Genomic DNA, 20,175 nt, shown 5'->3' with positions numbered 1-20,175 from the left:
TGCCCCCCAAAAAAAAAAATACATCCACAGTTTTGCTACTGGAACCTGTGAATGTGGCCTAACATGACCACAGGGGCTTTGCAGCTGTAATTAAGTTAAGGATCTTGAAATGAAATGTTCTTGGATTACTCAGGTGAGCCCGAATTCCAGTGACAGGTGTTCTTATAAGAGAAAAGACAGGGAGATTTGAGACAGAGAGACAAGGAGGTGGTGATGTGACTGTGGAGGCAGCCACAAGCTTGGAAACTCCTGAGCCACCGGAAGCCGGAAGAGGCAGAGACGGGTCCTCTCCTAGAGACTAGGTAGAGTGCAGCCCTGTCAACTCCTTAATTTGGGACTTCTGGCTTCCAGAACTGTGAGAGAATAAATTTCTGTTATTTTTAAACTACCTAGTTTGTGGTAATTTGTTACGGCAGTCACAGGAACCTCATATAAAGGGTAAAAGCTTTGCTCAAAGTCACTCAGCTACTGAGGGTCAAAGGCAGGATCTGAACACCCGATTTTGATTCGTGAGTCTGTGATGCAATGCTTCTTCCCTGGTAGTGAAACCACTGTGGCCCCAACCCCTCAGGGCTCCAATGAGTTCTGAACAGGGCTGTGGGTGTGACCAGAGGCAGAGCAACTCTAGCCACAGAGCCACTCAGGAGTCAGAGTTTTCTCCTTCATTAATCCTATGACTGTGCCAACTTGTATCCCCAACCCACCTGGGCAGACATTCTGTTACTACCAATTCTCCCTTGTGATCAATACTGTGGTAACGTTAACATATATGTGTTTTGGATGCGTAAGATACATATTTTTTTTTCTCTCCTTACCATAAATTCTTGAGGAATTCTTAGCATTCTTGATTCAGGAATATATTTTGCTTTGTTTTTAAGGCCCTGGTTACATACTGTCAAGTTGCTTATGGAAAAGTATGTATGTCAGAATGATTTTACTAAGAAACTCAGCACCTCAGATTCATTCTTCTCCCCCTCCCTCCTTCCCTCTTTTCTTGCACCATTTTCTTGTAAACCATGTACTGGGCTGTGCTATGCACACCAGCTCCATAACTAAGATATTTCTTATGATTCATTCACGTGAGTCCAGGAGAAATCAATCTTTTAAAGAAAAAAAAAATGAGGAATAACCTTTTCTTTTGTCTTATTATATGGGATATAGGAAGTCTGTTCCATTGGGGAACCACTAGGAATTCATGAATCTTGGGGACTCAGTAGCTGCAGGAGATGTGGAAAGTGGACGATGATTAAAAAATTCTGATCACTCTGTCTATTATCCCTGGAATAACAAATTATCATCATTAGCAAAGTCACCCAACTCACAGTATCAAATCAACTGCAGAGCAGTTGACGCTGGTGTCACTGCAGCATCCAACATTTTATGTTTGATGTTAATTTAAGAAAACCTAGAAATCAACTGGTACCATTGATAGCATGGTGGTTGCCTTTATATATTTATTTTTTAAAAAATGAATCCAGCTAGACTGGGCTGTGTAAACCCCAGGAGTACTTACTGTCTCTTTTCAGGTAGCTCATACTTTGACTAATATTTTATTACATCTATTCATTAGAGATAGGGCCTAGTACTTGACACGTCAGCATGGCGTCCCCAAGGTCAGAGCTGAGTTTAGAACTTGGAGCAAAGAGGCACCATCACTTTAAGGGGCCAGTCGCTCTACGTTGTAAGGTTTGGCTCCACGATTTCCAAACCCTTTTATAAAATGTGTGACTTCAAAGATGTATTCTAACACTCTGTGTCCTCGGGAAATCTTTCTGGCGCAGATTTCTTTGAATATCCAGTGGTGCAACACAGGACTGTTACAAAGAAAAGGAGTACAAGCTTCTGTTCTTTCTGCCTTTTTTTCTCTTTGTTAATTCCTTTTTCCTTTCTTTCATTCCAATCTCATCTGTCCCTTTCTCACCTTCTTTTATTTTTCATGTCTTTGGACTTTTCCAGTTGTGAAGGTCAATACCTTGAAATTGAGAATAAACAATGTAAAGCACTCTGTAATGTGTGTGATCAAGTATATCATAATTATTTTTGGGTAGGAAGACAGTAAGAAGGGAGACATAAAAACAGGATGGGGGGAGCAGTTTCTCCTCTGTTGTTAATCCTCTCTGTGGTGGTCTTAAAACATTTACCTGCAAATTCTTTGACATTCTGCCAATAAAAGGTAACGTCTAATTACACACTTCCATCCTTGAATCTGGGCCACCCTTGCTGACTCGCTTCTTATTAATTAGAATGTGATACAAGGGACATTGTTGAACTTCTGAAGTCAGGTCATAAAAGATGATATAGCTTCCATCTGGCTCTGTCTCACTCATGGATGCTTACCCTTGGAACCTGGCCACCATGCTGTGGGGAAGCTCGATCTAGCTCAGGCATAGAGGCCACACAGAGAGATTCGCATGGGGAGAGACTGAAGAGGCTTCATCAGCCATCAGATGTGAAGTGAGCAACTGAGCCTTCAGATGAGTCCAGCTTCCAAATGCTGTAAAGCAAGGACACACTGTCCTCTTGGTGTGCTGTTCAAATTTTCGAGTCCCAGAGTTAATAAACAGAATAAGTGGTTGTTCTACACATTTAAGTTTTAAGGTAGTTTGATATAGGTATAATAACTGGAATATGCTCTATCAATATCCTTTGCTAATTTTTATTAGAAATTAAAGCTTTATACTTAACCACCTGGATGTGGTAGGGGCATATTTGAATTTAAGGAAATTTGACTTAAATCATTTAATTAATTTAAATACAATAGAAATAAATCAATGGAAATTAATTGAGATATTCCTGACCTGGCTATTTTCCTATGGCTTTTGGATCCGTGGCAGGTAAAAGTAATTATTTCTGTAATTCTTTAGGAATTATTTCCATTAGCTATGACTTCCTCCTTTCTTGAGAATTATCATGGTGTTTTAATAAGAATAAAGAAGTGGCATTTATTCTGTATCATTACTAAATTTGGGTGGATAGCTATTTGTTTTCTTCTCATCTTTTCTCTCTATACTTACAGGGACTGTTTCTTTACCACCACTCCCCCGCCCCGCCGCATTTTGTGGTTCTACTTGGACTATTATGTTCAGCTATTTATAAGGAAAGTTTTGTATTACTAATATAAATGGAAGACCAGTATCATTTGTCATAAATAAAAAAAATCCATAAAAATAAATACATGAAAACAAAAAAGCAATATTAAATTCTAGTTATTCTAGTTAGATACTTACTATTGCCGGTGACTGAAATTGGAGTATTAGGTGTTAAAGACAATAAAGCATCAAAATGGGACTCTTGCTGCTTTTTGTATAATAAGTACAAGGATTGTAAGAGAATTGAAAAGAGATTTTTTTTTTCCCCGCCATGTATATACTCAGGAGTATAAACTTAGGCATGGTCTCAGAAGTTTTGAATTTATCTTCAATACTTGCATGCCTATTTTGCCCATAATATTCCTAATAAGAACTTTATAAATATTTGTTTTAATGGACTAATTTGTCTTTCGCACTTTTAATCTTAAGGGCTGTTGGCTGACATTTCTAGTCAACGGTTCTAACTCCATACCTATTTGGGAAATATGTCAGGCCCTTGATCTACTTGAATTGAGGTCTGAGTTGTTTTATATGTTAATTAATTTTATGTGTCAACTTGACTAAGCTATGAGGTGCACAGATATTTGATCAAACATTCTTCCGTGTGTGTCTATGAAGGTGTTTTTGGATGAGATTAACTTGAATCTGTAGATTGAGTAAAGCAGATTGTGCTTCCTAATGTGAGTGGGTCTCATCTAATCAGTTGAAGGCCTGAACAAAGTAAAAGCCTGACACTCTCAGAAGTGAGAGGGAACTGCCTTGAGCCGGACATTGTTTTTTTCCTGCCTCTGGACTCAAATGGAAACATCAGCTCTTCTTGAGCCTCAAGCCTACCAGCTTTTAGACTGATACTTACACCATTTTACTCTCCTGGGTCTCCAGCTTGCCAGTGGAAGCTCTTAGGACTTCTCAGCTTCCATAATCACCTGAGCCAATTTCTTATAATTAATTAAAAAATAAATTAATATATATGCCCTATTAATTCTGTTTGTAGAACTCTATATGATACAGAGGCAATGTACTATTTTGAGATACTTTGACTCCAGGAGTCATTTAGATATTCACTATCAACAATTCCAATCTTACAGTCAGTCATACAGGTGTTCAGAGCACACATTTACAAGTCACCTTTCAGGTCTGCAGGTATGGGCTTGCCCTGAACCTGAGGAGAGAGTAGACAACTTCTCTGCTCTTAGCATCTTCATCTTCTCATAGATTCACCATGTCTTCATCAGCCACCGGTATCTGGCCTATGTACTGGTCCTTGTGGAGGCAAGCAAATCTCCAGCTTAAGCTCTCTTCAGGATGAAAAGCACTGCTTTCAAGTCACAGCTGGGAACAGAGCATTTGCCAGCACACTTGTTGCACCCTGCCAAGCTTCCTCTCAAGCTGAGCTTTCTTACCTGTGTCCTCAGCAGCAAAGGCAAGTTTGTTCCACCCGACACATTCCTGTTCACAGTGGCCATGGCCTCTCTGAGGGAGAAGGGCTGGTTGGAACTAGGGCTCTGGAAGGGTGGTTCCAAGACTTAAGCCTACAACCCCGACTCTCTGGGGAAGCTGCAGGCACACTGAGGATTGTGTGGCCACCCTCAGCTCACATGCTCACGAACAAATGAATGCTTGAGGCATTTTTTAAACCTAAAAAAAATGGTCGCCGACTTCACAGAATGTTGCAGACTGAAGCCCAAGACTCCCCCAACCTACTTTACTTTAGGTATGGTGTCTAGTCAAGGCCTCGGGAATCATAGAATGTTCCGTACTCTGTGCTTTCTGGACAGAATCCATGCAAGTGCCTCTTCCACAACTGCATGAGTGATCCGAATACATCCTTGTGTACCCATAAATTTTGTACCCCTTTGGTTTCTTCCTCTAACCTTGCAATAGGTTGGCCTTTTCAACAGACCTGTCAGACAGCTGGTAAACCAACCTCAGGAGATGCTGGCCTTTGTTGATTCTGTTAACTCTGTGTCTTAGGTTGAGTCACCTAGAAGCAGAGCCTGAAACAGGGATTTGGCTGCCCTGCTTTACTGAAGGAGTATTCTCAGGAGAAACCTATAATGGGTGAGGAAAACAAGGTAAGGAAGGGGAAAGAAGAGAATATGGGATCTCAAGTGATGTCTAGTGTTGGCGTGATGCTTGGGGGTGTGGCGTGGCTCTGTAGTGTAAATTGCACCCCAGAGCTGTGCCATACTGAGGCCAGAGGGCCAGGCTATTGTGCCCCTATATCAAGCAGTCATAGGCCATCCTCTAGTGGGCGCTATATCTTCCTAAGAATCTTGGGCAAAGTGAGCAAGACATCAGCCAAGGAAAATTCTCCAGAGACAGTTACAAAAGCTGGGCGATGGTACAGTGCTAGTAGAAAGAGATCTGATAAGGGCACCAAGAACTTGCTCACAGTCACCTTTGGTGCCTACGATGCTGTCCTGTTGCTTTGCTGACTCCAGCGGTTCTTCCTTACCTGACTTCCATCTTGGAGAGATCTGTATGGTGCTTTGCAGAAGAAATGCCCGTAAGGCTGCGGAGTGCACCCTAGGCGGTTTGTCTCGAGGTCACTCTTTTCCCTCACCTGTCCCTCCCAAAGGCCACGAGTTCCCAGCCATTCCCTTTTAACACTATTTATTGTTTTTAAAAGCTCCATGACATTTCAGTCATGAAACAGAATGCTGAACCCTGTACTTTGTTCCAATGATGAAGGAAGTACAGCCAAACAGAAAGCCGTGGCTTCTAGATATTGAATTTTGTCTTATCACCCTATGTCTTCATGCAAAATTGGCAACACGAGACGTGGAAAGGCGCTAACACGATTCTGTGATTTCTAGTGTAACAGGGACCTCACTGTCAGAGCCTGGTTGGGTTATGTGGTTAAGAAACTCAAGGTGGGCTCCTGAGTGACAGCTACCAACTGCTGGAAAGTTAGAGGTTCTGATTATGTCTTTCTGAAAAAAATGTTCTATTAGGTAAAAGTGACATATTTAAGCCCTCGGGTGTGTCTGCCTCGTAAAAGTTCAGAGGATTGGCACAGAGAGGGGACTGCCATCACTTTAAGATATATTAATTGTGCTCTGGGTGACCACTGGGTGAAATAGAGTCATTGCCATTATTGCATTTTCATAGTTATAATAATTTATGTGGAACTCATAATTGGAAGGTTCTCTCTATTGTATGACTCTGGGATTTACATGAAAATTTGGCTCTAGTTGGCCAATGAAATGTCATGAAATAAAGGGGATTTTTAAATAATCAGACATCCACTGCTTTAGGACTATTGGAATATTAAAACATGAATGTGTCTTTCTTTTTCTCACTTTTATTAGACAAGTTCGTGTTTGCTCAAAACAGCTGCTCATTTGTCCAGTCCCTTCACACTACTTCACTTTCTTTTTTTACTTCATGGTTTTTAAAGCTTCCTTGCCGCCATGATCTCATTTGCTTCTCCCCCTGAACTGGACAATTGGTGAGCCAGGCGAGACTCTGTCCATTTGACATGGAGACAGAAGCCACAGCTGGGCTTATATCAGGGCTGGTTGGCCCCTAACCACACAACCACTGTGCCTCAGGAAGTAGAGGGGGGACAGACAATGTCTCCTAAATGTTGTCCACTCTTCATATTTTTGTATTTATTAGACTGTGCTTTTTCTTTATCGTTGTCTCTGAACCCCCTAAATTCCATGTCTTGTGTTGCCAGTTTTGCAGGAAGACGTAGGGCGATGGGACAAAATTCAATATCTAGAATCCATGGCTTTCTGTTTGGCTGTACTTTCTTCATCATTGGAACAAAGTACAGGGTTCAGCATTCTGTTTCATGACTGAAATGTCATGGAGCTTGAGGCAGGCCAGCACTCACAACCTGTATATCCTGGGCGACTCCCCAGCCTCACCGTGTCCTCCCCAAAGCTGAGACTGTGACTTTTCTTCTGGATGCTAAGTACTTGGCTCCGAAGGTTTTTGCCGAATGAATGTGTGATTCTGAAGACCAGTCTTTGTGGGGGTTCAAGGAAGGATGTTTGCTTAGATTGGTCAGAACAAGCTGGTCATCCCAGGTTTGGGTACCCAGACCTTCTCGTCCTCTACACTTATTGTGAAGAGAATTAGGACCACGTTTATGCACCAATTACCGAGAAACCTGCTGGGTGCCATGTACTTTCAGGAAGCAAACTACCCATCTTCAGAAGTCCTAGGGTTCCTCTAGTCTCTGGGAAAATTTTGTACAAGTGAGTTAGATGGCAGCAGGCCTGATGAACAGAGGACTGGGCTGGATTGGGTGTGGAGAGATCCCTTATTACACATGAAGAAACCGGGAATGTGTTTTTGAATAATTGGGGTCAGACAAAACAGTACAATCATTCATTTCCTGTTGCGTACACATACCTTGGTAAAGTTAGACAACCCATTCTCTTCAAATTGTACCCTCAAAGGAGACACTGCTTCGGGAGCTGTGCACGGAAGTGTGCCTCCCACTGTCACCACCTTCTGCCACCTAACCGACTCCTCCCGGGGCCTTTTTGCTTCCCCCGCTTGTTTTCGCTGCCCCCAAGCCCCGCCAGCCTCTGTATCGCCTTCTGCGCCACGTAGTGCTAGTGAGTTAGAAAACAGTTTCATCTTCTGAGAACTCCGTTTCTTAGAAAGAAGTCTCAGTGCCACCGGCCTAAGTTGAAAGGATTCAGGAAGGGCTGGGGTCTCAAGGCATGTTTCAAATGTTGATGTAACTTAGATAGATCGCTATGTCTATGTGCTTCTATGTGAAATTGCCCATCAAGGGGGCTCCTGAAAGTTACTGAAGCAGCTTCATCTCGTGCAGAGCAAATGCTGACATGATTTGTGAAGATAGTACTGTTAATGATGGTTGGCAGTAGCCGTCTGCTTGGACCTTTGTACCCTAGGCGGCTATAGCGGGGAGGGCAAACAGCTTCAGGAAACTGCTTTCCTGTGCTCTCTGATGATATAGGCCACCGTTTAGGAGTTTAGGAGCAGGGATTCAGAGTGTCCTGTGCAGAGGGGGCTTCCAAAGTCTGTGGTAACTGAGACTGTGCTGCTCCTCCTGGGCGTGGGGGTGCCATTTAATTCCTCTTAGTGCTGGAAAGGGAGTTGGTGGAATTGATTTGGCAAAAAGGTTAATGCATTGTTATGGCTGCCAGTTGGCCGATTGAATCGCTAGTAATTGGGGCAGGGGAAGCATTTAATTTGATGTGCTGAATGCAGGTCCACCAGAGCTGGTATCTTGCTTGTAGCAATTCCTTAGCGTGTGTGCATGTATGTGTGTGCACGCGCATGCTCATACACACATGTGTTTGTGGCTCGGATATGCTCCTGGTTTTAGGCCTTTTACCTTCCCCAGTTATACAAGGGGTTCTCCTGACCATTCTCTCTCTCCTCACCTGCCTGCCTCTACCCCCAACTCCCAGAGAAAATATAATAATTTTTCTTCTATGTCATGTCATTGGGGAACTGTGCAAATACAGGCCCTTCTCTTTTACAGACCAGGGCTCTCCTAAGTGGGATGCTCACATGATGATCCACTAGGGCAGGCAGCCTACAGCCTACTACTTGTTTTTATAAATAAAGTTTTATGTGAATGCAGCCACACCCAGTTGTTTAGGAATTCCCTAGGGCTGCATTCACACTACAGGGGCAGAGTTGAGTAGTTGCAAGAAAGATTATCTATCTGTCCTTCAAAGCCGGGATATTTACTATGGCCTTTTAACAGAAAACATTTGCTGACCCTTTAGGGTTGCCAGATTTAGCGAATAAAAATACAAGATGCTCATTTAAGTTTGAATTTCAGATAAACAATGAATAATTTTTTAACAACAGTATGTCCCCGATTTAACTGAGCAACCTGTATTTTTTTTTTTAACCTGGCTACTCGACAATCCCTGCACTGAGATATGAGAAGAAAGCGCTGAAGCTTCTGTTTCCATTTATCTTTGATCTCAACCCATTTTCATTCCTATTTCTTTATAAAATTACTTTGAGTGGTGTAAAATCATTTATACATAAATAAGTGCACAACTAGGGGGGAATATGCTCAAAATTTAATTTTACGGATGGTAGTGTGCAATCAATCAAAGCAGTTTGGAAGCCTTTGGGAGAGAGCAGGAGTTACTCCTACTCACATGACCACTCCTGATGTGACCTCCGTCACACTTCCGGTGTGACCTCTGTGAAGTGTGGCAGGGGGAAAGAGTGAAAATTCCAGCTCTGTCTGATCTCAGTTGTTTAAGCACTCTGGGCCCTGTGACCTCATGCGCAAATGAAGAGGATGGTTTGTTCCTAGACAGGGTTGTTATGAAAACCTGTTGGATATTTGTGTCTAGGGTATTGACCAGAGCCTATCAGATATTGTAGGCACTTTAAAACTGTTCTCTTTCTTTCTACACAAATGAGAATAAATCTCTAGGGAATGGAAAGTACAGAGGGTCCCCAGAGCAGCATGAGTAAACGCCCCTCAGAGCGGGCCTTCTCTCCCTGACGTTGTTTTGGCTGCACTGGTGACTCACTCGGGGGGTTAAGCTGTTTGTGTCTGTAGACTCAGAGCACTCGGCCTTGTGGTTTCAGTTCACACAGGCTTTGGTGACACGGTTTTGTTTTCACTTTGGGTTATCATGCGAGTTTCCATCCTTCATCTCTCTTGTATCTGGTGTTCTTGCGAAACGCTGCAGGGATTCGTCTGAAATTATCCAGTGAACAGCCAATGCTGTGACTGTCATGGTTCATGGTGGCTCCTCGGCATGGCATCCAGTCAGGCAACAGCCACTTCCTGGGCATCCCAAAGTGAGGAAAGAAAGAGCCCTAACTCCTGGGAGAAGAGAAGGGATCTCCCAAGAGCGCCCTCCACAACATGCATATTCCGCACCATACCCCAGAATTCACGAACAGGAAGCGAACTGTACCAGCCCGTGAAGGAAACACCCACCTTTCTCCTTGGAGGAGACACTTGAGCATCTTTCTCTTGAAGTCTGAAAGGCTTCCTTGCTAAACAGCACAACAAGTCTGTCCCTGATTCTTATCTGTTCCCAGGGCTAGGCAAAGGCTTGCAGAGGAGGGCCACCCTTCCTGCCCAGGAGAGCAAAGGGTGTCTCATCTCTGTGGGTGGGAGCTGACAGTCATGAGTTGAGAAGGGAGCAATGGCCCTATTTGTCTCTCAGGGATCAAGAGTCCCATCATCTGCCATCACAGAAACGAAATGGTATTTTCCACCATTCATTCTTTCATTCATTCATTTGTTCGCCAACAAAATTTTCCTGGGGACCTACTCCACAGAGGATGCTAAGATGATGAAGATTCAGTAGGTACCTTCAAGAAGTATTGTTAACAGGAGAAATCAGGAAAGTAAGAGATGTTTGTAAGGTAGTGTGCTGAGTGTCAGAGTACAGGAAAGCAGTGCGTGGAATCAGAGCACTATAAAAGGAGCATTTGACACAGATGAGAAGTTGGTACTTGAACTGGACTTTGATGCCTGAGTAGGAGTTAGCTAATAGAAGGATTTAGGGGAAGGGCATAATAAGCAGAAAGAATAGGACTTCTAAAGTTCATAAGCTCAAGGCTGCAGGGTGTGTCCAAGAAGCTGCACGTGCTTTTGGTTTTTATGTATTCGTTTGAGCAGCTGTAAGAACCTTGTATGCGGAGGAAGCAAGAAGAGACCAGATTAGGAAGGGTCCATGAGCTATACTGCATTTCTATTACCTGAAAGCAATGTGGGAAATGTGAATTATAAAGGATATAAAAAGTAAAACCAGCTTCTTGGCCTGAAAATTCACACTTTACTAGTTATCTGTTAAGCAAAGAAATAAAAAACTCACATTTTTCAAAGCTTCGACAGCTCCCAGTTTCCTGCCACATCAAGCCTTAATTTCTCTACCTGATAGTTACAGCCTGCCCTGATCCGATTCCATCCTGACATCTGCCTCCCCCAACTCCTGCTCCCCGGTACATACCATGTATTTGGATCAGACCAATGCTTGCCACTTGCGTTTTGCTGATGAATAAATTGGGGTCCTGAGAGATTAAAGAACTTACTCAAGGGGACAGAGCCAGTTCAGAGTAGAGTTTGGACTTGAACCCGTGTCTCTCTGTCAAAGCCAGAGTCGTTTCAGCCAGGCTCTTTCCTGGAAGAACTCATTCTAATGGCACCTGATCAGTTCCTGTTGGCGGACTGATTGATTGCAGTCAAACCTTTTAGCAAGCTTTTGGCTGAGCTGGGCATATTCCCCCACTGCCTCCGCCGCCCCCTCCCAAAGCCTGAGTTTCCAAGGCTTCATGCCATGGGTACTTGGCTTTGAGAAAAATGAGCATATTTTTCATTCTCGTTGCCAATCTCCCAGTGTATCATGGTCATTATTCCCTTCCCTCTCACAGTTGAGCTGGGTGCTAAAATATACAACCTGGAGGGACCTCATTTTAATGTTTAATGTTTGGGGGTCATTCTATAGAAAAGAATGCCTTTTTCTTAAATCTGATTGGAAATGTAACTTTTTAAAGACCTTCTTAGCTATAAAATTTTTTACTGTAAACATAAAACTTTCATTGAAACATTAAACGTTTCTAGCTGTTTTTCAGCCCATAAATTTTCATAGATACCCACCCCCTCTCTGCCACGCCCTCCTCATATATTTCTCTTTCTTCTTCTTCTTTTCTGACCCCTCCCCCCAAAAATATTTCCAAGACCAGAGTTGAGGGTGAGTAGGGGGACTAGATTACAGATAAAATATATCAGACGACTTAGGTCATTCGGTTTGGAAAAGCACATTGTATTTCAACACAGTGAGGAATGTACATGTGTCAGAACCTTGCCAAAGAAAGCAAACCCTTCCCGCTCTTCTGGTCTTGCCTGGAGCCACTGTGAGGCTGAACCCTGTGCCAGGCCTGAGGAGGCTTCTGAGCAGCCCCAAAACGTGCCTCCTCTTCCAAAAAGAGTTGGAGAAGGGCTGACTCTAAGAAAGGCCAGAGTTAGGGTGTCGCAAGCCAGCCTGTAATTTGTCGAGGGGCATTGTTCTTATTGAATAATCCATGGGTGGTTTCGCTACTCATAAAAGCATGGTCTTGCAGAAAGCTGACCTGATTTGGTCCAAAATAGGGTAGGATGAGGCTGGTGCTGAGAGGCCGGAGTCAAATGCACAGTGGTAGTGGTCATCAATCTGCGAAGCCTTGACCCCGATGGGCACTCTGGATGCCTGGGGAACGCCCACCCAGTTTCCTATGGACTATAGGTAACGTGGGTTCTTTGGCCCTACCCAATTCCAAGGTAGCAATACTGTTTGTGACCATCGTTGCCATTGCCTCATGCTGGGTGGGGTGAACATCCTTGCTCCTGGATTTTTTGGCATTGGTCATGTGATTTTCTTTTGCCCATGAGATAATCAGCCAATATGATATAAGCAGAATCTTAAAGTGTGCTTGTACGATTGGGTTCGCCCCCTTACTCTTCTCTCATAGCCAATACCTCTGCAGCTTGAACCCCAGAATGAGACACATGAAGCAAACTCGAGCTTGACTTACAGCCTGGAGCTAAGTTCCGCCAGTCTCGGTTAACATCAGCCAAATCCCAACCAACCCCATAGATCAGTGAGTGAGAAAAATAAGTATTTTTAAATAAATAAATAAATGTTTGAATCATTGACATTTTGACGTGGCTTGTTATGCAGCACTTCTGTGGTAACAGCTGACTAATATGTCCCACCCTTAGCTTCGTATTCCACTTAGAATAAAAATTTACTCTCTACCAGGGTCTACATGCCCTGCAGATCTCAACCCCTGCCTTCCTCTCAGACTTCATTTCACACCACACGCAGTCTTGACCAGTGTCCCTCCAGCCACTCTGGTCTTCTTTCTACTCCTTGGACACAGAAAGCCTATACCTGTCTTAGGGCCTTTGCACACGTTGCTCTTTTTGCCTCAAAAGAGCCATGGCTGGCTCTGTCTCATCTTCCTGACTCAGTTCAAATATCACTTCCTCAGAGGCCTACTTTGTCCACCCTACCAAAATAAAAACGATGACAATAATCATCTTTTCCTTATTTATTAAGTATTCATTAAATGCCAGACTATGTTATTAGCATCTCTTAACAGCCTTATGAGAAAGGTACAATAATTAGTCTCTCTGCTGTACAGATAAGACACTGAGGCTCAGAGAGGCTTAGCAAGTTATCTGAGTGTCCCAACGGTGGAGTTGGATTCAAATCCCACCCCTTTCTTTTCTTCCGAGCACTAACCACTATCTGAATATGTGTGCATTTGTTTCCTCCTTTACTGTCTCCCTCTTCTTCACTGGAGTGTGAGCCCGTGAGCTTTCACAGTGTACAGGGAGGTCCTAAGGACACAGATGGGCAGAGTATAGGTAACTCAGCATGCCAGGGCTCAGTCCTAACTCTGTCTGCAGTCTGTTCTATGACCAAGGATAAATGGCAGCCCTTCTCTCATCCTTCGCTTCCCCACCTGCTCTTGATCTCTGGGGCCCCTCTGAGACTGAACGTCCCATGGTTCTCAAAGTCCCTAAAGCTGAAATAACACTCCTTTGGGTAGCTCTGGTTCACAGTTGCCCAGGAAGTTCTGAATTCATCTGCACCAGACAGTGTTGAACTTGGCCAGGGCACATGGGCTCTGCAGACCCTAAAGGGATGACGGAAGAGTTTCCCGCCTGTCATACAGTCCGTTTTTCCACAGACTCAGCTATTCCTCTCCTGCACTTGAATCATTCATTCCTGCATCTGACATTTTTCCAGTGCACCTGCGTCCTGGGCTATGCGTTGAACTCTCCAGGTACAAAAGTCACCAGACCTTGGGCCAAGTGGCCACTCAATACATATTTGATGAATGAAGGGATCTCTACTCTATAAACGGCTCATCACAAATATCTGTAACATAGCTCCAAAGACTATATGAAAATAATTACTCTCACCAGTGGTAGAAATGCTTAAGTCTTTTTGGGCAGTCATTCAGTCATTTCTATCTCCACTGTTTACTGGGCATCCCTCCATGCCAAGCCCGGGGGATGCAGAGGTAAGTAAAACAGGAGAAGCTTAGTCCAGCCACGTCGGCTGTAAAGTTCAGCCTTTGGCTCCCTCCCACCAGTTTCATTAGGGTCTTGCCCCATCTCCACGACAGGCCTACGTTACCATCAGAGACCCCAGCTCTAATTACAGTGCAGCCTTGATCAACATGTCCTAACCAGTGAGCAAATGGCAGCTGCATGAAATCACTGGGCGCAGATAGGAATCAACAAGGGAGATTAGGTAAGGTGCTTATTTGAGATGCTGTCAAGGCCTGTGGCACAAGAGTTCCCTCAGGCTCGAGGCGTGCCCTCTGCAGTTATATTTTGCGCACTCTCGGATTACGCTCGGTGATATTACATCTGCATGCACCTTGCCCTCTGACACGGCAAACATGGATGCTGCCAAAATCCTTGTAAAGCTGTCTATCTTAAGTAGGATGGAACATCTTTGGGGGGAAGTGAATTGATTTGCAAAGCAGCCAGACACATAATCTCCTATTTCTCCTTGCAATCAAATAATTCATCTTTATACCCTTAGGGCCATGTCGAAATTTGAACCTAGAAGAAACCAGGGACTAATTGTAGCAATGGGATCAGAGAAATTAGCTGTGTATTCGGTTATCAGTTGCTGATCACACAGCTAGTGTGTGTTTTAGGCTTTGTAGGATGAGTGGACTAAGGCTGTTGTGGGCTGGTCCTCCACTATCAAGGGCTCCCTGCATAGATTAGCAATGCAAAACAGCAGTGTTTTCAGTGGGTCAGCCACTGTGTGCCATGCACCACATGTAGATTACTTTTAAATCCTTATAACCATCTGCAACACAGGTAGTGGCCCTATTTTATAGATGAGGAAACAGAACCCCAGAGAAGTTAAAGCCTCTGCCCTACAGAGAGAAAAGGGGGAAAATGAACTTTTAAGAGAGTTAAAATTAAAGGAAATTGGAATTTTTTAAAATTCCACATAGACTATTGCATTAAAAATTACTATTTTAATTAAAAAGAAAGAAAGAAAGAAAGACTCTCTTTACCCTATAAAGGGAGTCAAATATAGGAGGCTAGAGGGAGGATGAAGTGGGTAAAGGGGATCAAATATATGGTAGCTGAAGGAAACTGGACTTTGGATGGTAATCACACAATAGAATATACAGATGTTAAATTATAATGTACACCTGAAAATTATATAATTGTATTAAGCAATGGTACCCCAATAAACTTGATTTAAAAAAATAGGAAAAAGAAAGAGAGAGAGAGAGAGAGAAAAGAAAGAAAAGAAAAGAAAAAAGAAAGATCAAAAACACCTAAACTCAGGTTTTGGATTCTGGTGGTAAAATATTGAATCGTAATGAAATAGTTAATGTTTTGTTTTGTTTTGTTTTTTACATTACTATGTACAATAGTTAAGAATGTATTTATAAATTTATTTTAGTTAGGAAAACTAAAGGTGGGAATACACATACGGATAATAATGGAGCATGAATAAGGCTAGAGGAAGTATTTTTCGGTCTAGTTGAGAAATAGCTAAGAAGGAAAAATCACGGATCTTAAAATAGGTGTAATATATTATATATCTATGAAAATGGGCCAAATAGATTGCCTCCATTAAAGTGGTATTGATGTTCAAATCTCCGGTTACCTGGAATGCAACTGTACTTCCTATATTTAACCAGGCTTTTTATAAACCATTCCTCTAACACCTCAAGCTGACACCCACATCCTGGGTGGGTATTTAATACCAAGTTTGAATTTCTTTACTTTGAGTGTCCTCAAAATAGACAGAAGACCAGAAAGTAGCCTTTTACAAGTCTTGGACTGTTGGCAAGTTAAATACTTTTCGGCAGAGTGACTGTGAGCAGCTCTCGCTCTCTCCCCCCGCCCTCTCCCACCCCCTCCCCTCTCTCCTCTCTCTCCTCTCCCCCTTTATCTATAACTAGACTATTATGGACCAAATACAAAAGAAATGAAGACAGCATAGAGAAAGAATTTCCAAAAATCCTTTCCTCATCTTAAAAACAAGGAAACAGAAAGAAAACAAAAAGAGAAAAATTAGCAATTCCTCTAAGAAAGTGTAAGTTTCTGTGTAGTTCAGCTGCTGCCTTCTCCAAAAAGGGGAAGAGGGCTCCAGGTAGGCTGGGAGGTGATTGCCATTTAACCCCTATGCTGAGTTTCAGTTTGCAGTGGTCTCCAAACTTCTTGGCACCAGGGACACCGGTGCTCCTGTGAGAATCTAATGCCTGATGATCTGAGGTGGAGCTGAGGCGATGATGCTAGCGTTGGGGAGCGGCTGCAGAGATGAAGCTCTGCTCACTTGTCTGCCACTCACCTCCGACTGTGCAGCCCGGTTCCTAACAGGCCACAAACTGGTACTGGTGCGTGGCTCCGTGGCTTAGGAGTTGGGGATCCCCTGAAAAGTATTGAAATGACAAACACAAAATTGCGTAGCTGTTTGTTACACCTAAGAGCTATGAGAAACAGGTGTCACCAGGACTCCTAGTCGTGTGACCTGAAAAAAAAAAATTCCCATTAGGACAAGGAGGTGCCAACTGGTTTAGAAAAAGTGAAGAAAGAACAGTTCTATTTCAAGCATTGACACCACACTTTCTTCCAAAGTAGATTTGAAGTAACTCAGTAATACAGTACATATAAAAAATTAGACATTTATTTTATGTTTTAAACAATATATCAAAAACTAGAATAAAAAAAATGAGAAGAATATACCAGGAACATAGATAAATTATTTCTGTTGACCAGCATTAAATTTACTAAGTTCTCTGGGAGTCTAAAACTAAGAATTGTCATTAACCAATAAAAAGAAGTGTGGATATATACTAGCAAACTTTTATCCTGGAACATAATTCTAAGATTTTCTCAGATAAACTCTTATTTATTTATTAAAAAAAAAAAAGACTTGGGTGATTATACAATATCTTAGAATAGAGTTTACTAAAGATGTCAGAACATTCTTCTACCAATCATGGATGACTTATATTTACCTAAAGTAAAAATAAAATGTAATATTAAAGTATAAATTAAGGAAACCATTTCTGCAGAGTTAAAAAATATATAGGCCCAGTTCATTACCAACATTATAACATTCTATGGTTGAAAAAAGGAAGGAGCGAGGGAGGAGGGAAGGAAGGGATGGATTCACATGCTTTAGAGTAAGACTAGAAGCAAAGTGATCATCCAAATGAAAAAGAATCACCTGATAGGCACTCTTCTCTACTCCCTCTATGTGGACGCTGCTGCAGTACCTCAGAAGAAAATCAGCACTTTTTTAAAGAAAAAGAGAAGGGGAGGAGGAGAAAAGAGAGCGCTGAATCTATTCAGAGTCAACAAATTCTGGCTTTGATTAATTAACCAACAAAGACCAAGTCTTGCCAATCAGTTGTCTCACTCCATAGAAGAAAACCCCTCCATTTCTTATACAACATTTACTACTGAGAGATTCACTTGGACACATAACTGAAAATATACCTTTAAGTAGCTGAGTGACTTGAAATCTTGGTAAATGATATTTAGCAGTTTTTATATAAGTGTTGCAGAATATCAGATTAAAACAAGGCTATTTTTTCTAATATAATTTAGCTAAGAAGCTCAGCAAATTTTTAAACCCACTCCTAAATCATGATAAAATCTATAAGATAAACATATTTGTCTTTGTTTTCCCATGCTAATAACCACCTTAGTTAACACTTATGGAACACTTACTATATGCTAAGGACTTTATATGCATTAAGGTGTTTAATCTTCAGGAAAACTTTATGAAATAAGTGATAGCTCATAAATTCAATCACATAATTATTTAAATTACCTGATAAGCTAGCCTAGCTTGCTGGTCAGGAAGTCCAGGGGTCATCCTTCCTGGTCCAAATCTGTCCCAGTCCTAGCTTGACTTGGTGCCACCTGGGGCAACAGCACACTCCAGCTGAAATATCAATGGAGATAATTCTGGGTCCTTTGGTTGGTTAGTTCTCCCAGGAGTCATTTCATCAGCCAGATGCAGAGAGAATGAGCAGAGGGACTATTGGGGTCACGGGGACCATCCATCCATACTTCCCAAGATTCTTTACAATCGTCTTTGTCACAGCAAGTATGATTGTAGAATTTTAAAACATAAAAAATCATAAAATTGAAGGGACTTTTCCAAGGTCACATTGTTTATAGTAGCCGAGATAGAGGAAGTCTGTCTAATACAATCCAACTTATCCATCTCAAGAAGAGAGATATACCAAGAAGGATGATTATTAAATTATCACTAATGGGAACTCTTGTAATTACTCTCATAATTTTCTTTAGGCTTAGCCCATAGGGCATTTTTAAGCATTATTAGATTGTGATTATAAATGGATTTGGCCAGGCATTTCTCTTTCGATCAGTGGCAGCTTTTTCTCTAGAGGACTTGGCCTCTGGAGTAACCACTTTCTTTAACTTTTTTTGCTGGAGATGAAGCTCTGGGAGCATCACTTCCCTTCCCACCATTTGGGCTTCTTTCATCTGTAAAGTCAACTGATGAGAGTTCAATGAATTTTCAGGGAAGAAAACATTCAGGCTGATTTCAGATGCCCTAAGATCAATGTGCAAGTTAGTAAGTACCTATTGTTGTATTTATTGAATGGATGAATAAGTGAATGTCTAGATCATGAACACTTCCTAGGTAACTGCTATGAAGAAGCTGGCCCAGAATGGGAAAGCCAAAGTTTTCACTGCACATACCAATTTCTTTCTCCTTCCTTCCTGAATTCTAAGTTCTTAAGGTTATTCTCTCCAAATAAATGGTATTTATTAAAAATTCATTTCTCACATATCAACCAGTGTTGCAGCCTTTAATTGAATTTCCTTTTTTGAAAGCAACTTTTCTTGCATTCCCATTATCCACTCCCCCCACCAATATATAAAATTGTATATATTTAAGGTGTACAACATGATGATTTGGTATACGTATACATTCTGAAATGATTACCACAATCAATTTAATTAACACATCCATCACCTCACATAGTAGTTACCTTTTTTGTTTGTGTGAGGGAAAGCTTAAGATCTACTCTCTGCAAATTTCAGGTATGTAATACAATATTTCTAACTGTGGTTCACCATGCTGTATATTAAATCTTCAGAGCTTTTTCATCTCATAACTGAAAGTTTATGCCCTTGACCAACATTTCCCCCAAGCCCCAGCCCCTGGCAACTACCAGTCTACTGTCTGTTCCTATGAGTTAGATTTTTTTTTTTAAGATTCCATTTTTTTTTTTTTTTTTTTTTTTTAAGATTATGATACTATACAGTATTTGTTTTTCTCTGTCTGGCTTGCTTCACTTATGAATTATGTCCAAAAGCATGGAAACTAGCCATTTTAATTAGTGAGCACAGCCTTGACACAAATAAATGTACTTTTCGGTTATGTTTTTTGAAATAAGAGAAAAGCGAGCTTGACCCTCATCACCAGGGCCTCTGAGTTTGGCATTGTGGATAAGAAGACTGCTAAGGCTCTTTCTTGTAGAGCTGAACAGTCATGACTTGGAGCTGTACTGACACAGCCGGTGGGAGATAACTCTCTCATCGTCTATGCTTGGGCCCTGCAGTGTCCCTTGTCTCCCTGGGCAATATTGCTGTGCCTGGGGAAGGGTACTGCTCATCATTTATGCTATCAAAGAGTACACAAGCAAAAAGATAGCCTTTCCTTGAGAGACTTAATCCCAGGAGTTTGAGGAGAGAGTCTTAGACATTTTCAGAGGCTGATAAAGAATGCAATGAGTGGCCCACAACTCCAGGTTTGGGTAAAACAGGACTTGCTGTCATTCACTTGGACTGTGTTATTCTACACTGGGCTGTTGGGGCCTTCATACTAATCATTTTAAGTCTGCATGATGACATAGAAAGAGAAGGGCAATTCTTCAGCTGGTACCTACCAGGGTGGCCATACTAATGTTAGAATATCAAATCCTTTCACACTATTTGGTAAATGGTCCTGCCCCAAGCCCCTCAGGTACCCACATACTGCTGGGATTCCTGGGTGATTCAGCACCTAATGGAGTAACGCCTACTTTGATGGTGGAGGAAGAGCTTCCAGGGCCCTGCTCTTGTACATTCGGAGTAGTCAGT

At 42.1% G+C, this 20,175-nt stretch overlaps 1 protein-coding gene across 8 annotated transcripts in view; it reads left to right on the top strand.

Moving 5' to 3' along the window:
- WWOX (WW domain containing oxidoreductase) overlaps nucleotides 1-20,175 on the top strand; it is a 932,057-nt gene that overhangs the window by 501,350 nt on the left and 410,532 nt on the right. Inside the window, exon 9 of one of the 8 annotated variants that reach the window (XM_039888497.1) lies at nucleotides 5,064-5,725. The exons of the other annotated variants lie outside the window; for them this stretch is intronic. Within the exon in view, the coding sequence (XP_039744431.1) occupies nucleotides 5,064-5,090 (27 nt within the window). The 3' untranslated portion in view covers nucleotides 5,091-5,725. Of the gene's footprint in view, nucleotides 1-5,063; nucleotides 5,726-20,175 lie in introns of those variants that run through there. 8 annotated transcript variants of the gene reach the window in all.

The sequence above is a fragment of the Pteropus medius genome, unplaced genomic scaffold (assembly GCF_902729225.1).
Source record: "Pteropus medius unplaced genomic scaffold, Ma_sr-lr_union100, whole genome shotgun sequence".
Taxonomy (NCBI): domain Eukaryota; kingdom Metazoa; phylum Chordata; class Mammalia; order Chiroptera; family Pteropodidae; genus Pteropus; species Pteropus medius.
Note: the sequence above shows the minus strand (reverse complement) of the source record. Positions and strands in the feature narration are given on the sequence as shown.